Below are 4279 nucleotides of genomic sequence, written 5' to 3'. Positions count from 1 at the left end.
AAGTTAAAAATAAAAAGAAAGTAGGTTTTAAGGTACAATGTGTAAAAAAAAACAATAAAAAGTAAGTAGGGACAGGAAAAAAAAGAAAAAGAGAAAAAGCCCCGTCTCTAGAGTCAGAAAGACCTAGGCTTGAATCCTGGCTCTGCTATCTCTAAAACTCTAAGCAAGTGACTTAAATTCTCTAAGCTTCAGTTTCCTTACCCATACAGTGGGATAATAATATTACCAATGCTTCCTCAGGTGTTAGGTAGATTTAATGAGAGAATGCATGTAAAACATTAGCATCGTGCCTGGCATAACAGGACTGCACCAAGAATATGAGCCATTAAAACATCCAACCCTCCTGCTCGGCTGCTCCTCAGGTGAGCCTTCCCTCACCCCCAGCTTTTCTAATTCATGATGTCATAGCTCCTTCCCCGCTACCACCATCCTTTGCCTACAGCTTCAACCAAAACCTCTTCCCTCCCCAACATGCTAACCTCAGCAATCTGTCAGGACGGACCAGAGGGTGGTCCCGCTCAGTGACCTCCTCCACAGCCTGAGAGAGGGCAGAGAGCCCAGAAAGCTGCAGGTTTGTGTCCAAGCTGGATATCTGCACAGTGGCCACAACCGCTGCCACATGCTGATCCAGGGAGCTGCGAGGACTGGGACCCCGCAAGGCTCTGGCCATTTCTGAAATGAGTGGTAAAAGGCAATGACTAAAAGAACTGTGGAATCTTGAAGTTAGAAGTCTTCAAAGTCAAGCCCGGTTATCCTACCAACATTTAAATACATTATTGGCTACTGCAGCTTGCACAGTTTTCCAATTCCGTGTCAGGGATCTAATGATCAAACAAAAGAGATGAAGATACCCCAGAAAAAGTATGCTCCTTTTCCAGAGATACTGAAGGAAGGGAGTGCTGGTTAATTAAATACAATCAAGGTCAAAGGAAGATGGACGCATGGTTCCAAGACATTTCCCCTCGCAAAAAAGACCTTACTCCATAGCTTTCCTTCTACCCTGACTATCCACTTCTATTGAGACCACCCAGGACTCGTTCCAATTGCTTCCTCCCAGAACCTGACTCACCACTGGCTGCCTCCTTCATCTCAGTGGGCAGGGTCATTCCTTCAGCCACCAGAAGCTGGTTAAACAGCTGCGAATCACTCTGTGCCATGGGGGGCTCAGTCCTTGTCTTGGTGGGCTTGGCCTCTGTCTTAGGGACCTCGGCCTTTGCTTTGGGGGACTCAGTCTCTTCCTCTGAGAAGCTGACCTCTGACTTGGACTCCTCTTCTGGATCTGGGGTACAGGAGTGGCTTCGTGAAGTAGACAAGCTGCTTGGTTCATTACGCAGCAGCCCATACTTGGTGTAGATCTGGGAGTTGAGCAGGTCATTGAGGGTGCTGCCCTCAAACCGACTACTGAGAATCTGCAGCAGACCCTCGGCCGTCTCCACAGACACAGAGATCTCACCCAGGGCCTTTTCACCAAGGGTCTGTCAACAGAAGGGGTATACATTTACAGACAAGCAGACACAAAGGTCTTGGGGACAGTAATGGGAAGGGTGATAACTCCCCACCACGCCCTCACACCTTCTACATACTAGATCCTCACAGCACTTGTCTTCTCCCCCAGCAGGCCTCCTAACTCTAACCTCTAGCTCCAGCCTCCCCACAATCAGTATCCCCTATCTAAAACTCCCTCTAGAGAATCCCACCTCTAACCCTTCTACAAAACCCCCAGGAATCTCAGGCCTGTAATACCTCATCCAGGTTCTCCCGAAGATTCTGGAAAATTGGCTGCTGCTCACACAAGTCCAACTTTTTGATAAAGAAAAGCAGCTCCCACCACTCAGCCTGGGTCAGATATCCAACTCTCTCATTCTTCTGAGGTTCGGGCTGGAGGTACGGCAAAGAGTAGAGCCCATCCATAGGATTCCAGTCCCAGGAGGGAAACGCTGAGGACACAGGCATGGCAGGGATCAGCACCCCTCAGGAATGGGGTCCATTTCTGGACCCCTGGGGCTGCTCCTGGTCAGAATGACTACCCCAGTCACTACTCCTCTGTTCGGAGACATACTATCCATGTCCCCTCTTAGGCTCACCTGTGCCCAACACAGGAGCCCCTGCCCCCTTCGCCACAGCTGCTGAAGCCTTATCCTCAGTGGCTTCCTCAGGGCCCAGGATCTCCAGCATGTGCCAGTGCACCCAGTAAGTGCGGCCTGTTGACTGCCAGAAAACCTGGTATGAGGGAGGAAGAAAGAGGGCAGAATAGAGAAGGCTCAACCCTCTGGGCCTTGGGCTGTGAAGGCTTGAAAGGACATGCCCAAGCATAGATTTGGGTCACACCCTCAAGACACACACCTGGCTAAGCCTGGAAAAAACCCCCACATGGCAAAAGGCTTCTTTCCCTTATCAGGAGTGGGCCCTGCCTCTTTTCTTAACCATGATGGTCTCTGCTCCCACATTCCTTCCCAGCCTCTTCCACCAGTGGTGGCGGTGGGGAGGCACCTCCATTTATCAGTTCTGCTTCCTGGGTGAGTCTCCCATGAACTCACAGCCCACCCACACCCCTGCCAGATTTTCTCAGCCCTCCAAATGCACCCCCCGCAAACGCCAACACCCTGTATCATTCCAGTTCCCCGGGGGGGGTTCTTCTTGGGTGGCCTGCGGGAGTCCCCTGTATGGAAGTCCCAGCTATACCCCACCCCAAATAAACTCCCAACAGTGTCTCACCACCGCACGCTGCCCACCTGCACAGGTGGAATGCCATTGTTGCTCTGCCGGAACTCGCCCTCGTCCCCGGCACTGATCTCCTCGTAATCATCCAGCATCCGCACTCGCATCCCCGGCTGCAGAGTCTGCTGCACATATTCTCCATAGCCACTACGGCTGGAGAATTCAGAGCGCTGGCGGAAAACCCACCCTTGTCTTCTGGGGGTGGTGACAATGGTGGGGAGTAAAAGGCTGGGGCCTGAAATATAGGGCTGAAAGATGGACCTGGATGGCCGAGGAGGTGACGTGCCCTGTTCACTGAGGTTCCGGGCCCAGCCCATGCTCCGCATCAGCTCAGAGATGAGGTTGCCCACAGCCATGCTGAACTCCAACTCCCGCTGTCCCCGGCTTTTCTCTCTTGTAGCACATGGGGAGCTTTGGTCTCCAGCTCCCAGCTCTGGACTGTTATTCAGCTGATCCAGGAGGGAGGTGACACAAAGGTAGCGCTTCACCAAGGAAAAGAGCAGCTTTCCTGGGATCTGTAAGACACAATCCTTGGCACAGGTTCATCTCTTCCTGGCTTCCCTCTTCCCTTCCCCCCAATATCCTCTTCTACTCCGTAGTTCTCAAACTTTGATTTGTGTAAGAAAGGCACAGGGAGTGTCTTAAAACACAAATTCCTGGGTTCTAATCTCAGAAATTCTGAATGGAGAGGGGCTGGGAGGTAGGACATGAACCTTCATGTTAACAAGTTCCCAGGTGGCTCTGGTGCTAACATATAGTCCTGAACCATGTTTTCAGAAATCATGCCTTAGGTCTTGTACACAGCATTTCCCTACAGCTGGCAGCATACCTGAGGCAGATGAATGCCCTCAAAGGCCATGCAGTGTTCTTCAGAGGATGTGGTTTCTGCAAACAGCTCCAGCAATGTATAGCGACTATCAAAATCCATGTGCTGCTCGATGCCATCTTGCTGGCTCAGTGACAGAAGGACGTGAGCCCGACTCCCTGTAATCCACACCCAATCCATATCTTCTCCTCAATCCTCAATACCTTCTCCCTGCCTTTCCTAGATACTATCTCTTATCCCAGAGGCTTTCAAACTTTGTTACTAAGATTCACAGCAAGAAACACATTTTACATGGTAACCTGTTACAAACATACATACACATAACTGAAACATATTTTATGCTACAAAATTTACCTACTAAGTGCTACACACTGATAACTTTAGGTTTTTTTTAACGTTGGTTATAACCCACCAAATTGATTTCAAAACCAACTAAGAAATCTCAATCCAGTTTCAAAAATACAGATAAGTCTTATTTCCTTCTCTGTCAATGCACTGAGAATGAACAGATAAGCCAGAGGCTATCATTTTAGCCTCTTCATATACCTGAAATAGCCTATTAATCTATATTTTTCCTTTGCATCAAATTGATATTCACCAAATGCTAAGTGTTCTTACAGAGCTGGGAAATCTCTTTCTGCTCTTACTCCTCCTTGTGGCCCCATTCTCTCCATTGCTTTCCTTCTTCCCTGGCTGTCTCTATACCATTCTTCCTCACCTGGACGTATCCATGGA

At 49.5% G+C, this 4279-nt stretch overlaps 1 protein-coding gene across 2 annotated transcripts in view; it reads right to left on the bottom strand.

The window, feature by feature from the left end:
- CUL9 (cullin 9) overlaps window positions 1-4279 on the bottom strand; it is a 43218-nt gene that overhangs the window by 36212 nt on the left and 2727 nt on the right. For both annotated transcript variants that reach the window (XM_017547340.2, XM_037745315.1), the window contains exons 3-8: window positions 3548-3702; window positions 2733-3233; window positions 2085-2220; window positions 1744-1937; window positions 1070-1475; window positions 480-672 (exon numbers count right to left, since the gene is read on the bottom strand). In XM_017547340.2, the coding sequence (XP_017402829.1) occupies window positions 480-672; window positions 1070-1475; window positions 1744-1937; window positions 2085-2220; window positions 2733-3233; window positions 3548-3702 (1585 nt within the window). The remainder of the gene's footprint in view (window positions 1-479; window positions 673-1069; window positions 1476-1743; window positions 1938-2084; window positions 2221-2732; window positions 3234-3547; window positions 3703-4279) is intronic.

Source organism: Cebus imitator, unplaced genomic scaffold (assembly GCF_001604975.1).
Source record: "Cebus imitator isolate Cc_AM_T3 unplaced genomic scaffold, Cebus_imitator-1.0 Scaffold197, whole genome shotgun sequence".
Lineage (NCBI taxonomy): Eukaryota > Metazoa > Chordata > Mammalia > Primates > Cebidae > Cebus > Cebus imitator.
The sequence above is the reverse complement of the archived record's forward strand: the minus strand, read 5'-3'. Positions and strand labels throughout refer to the sequence as shown.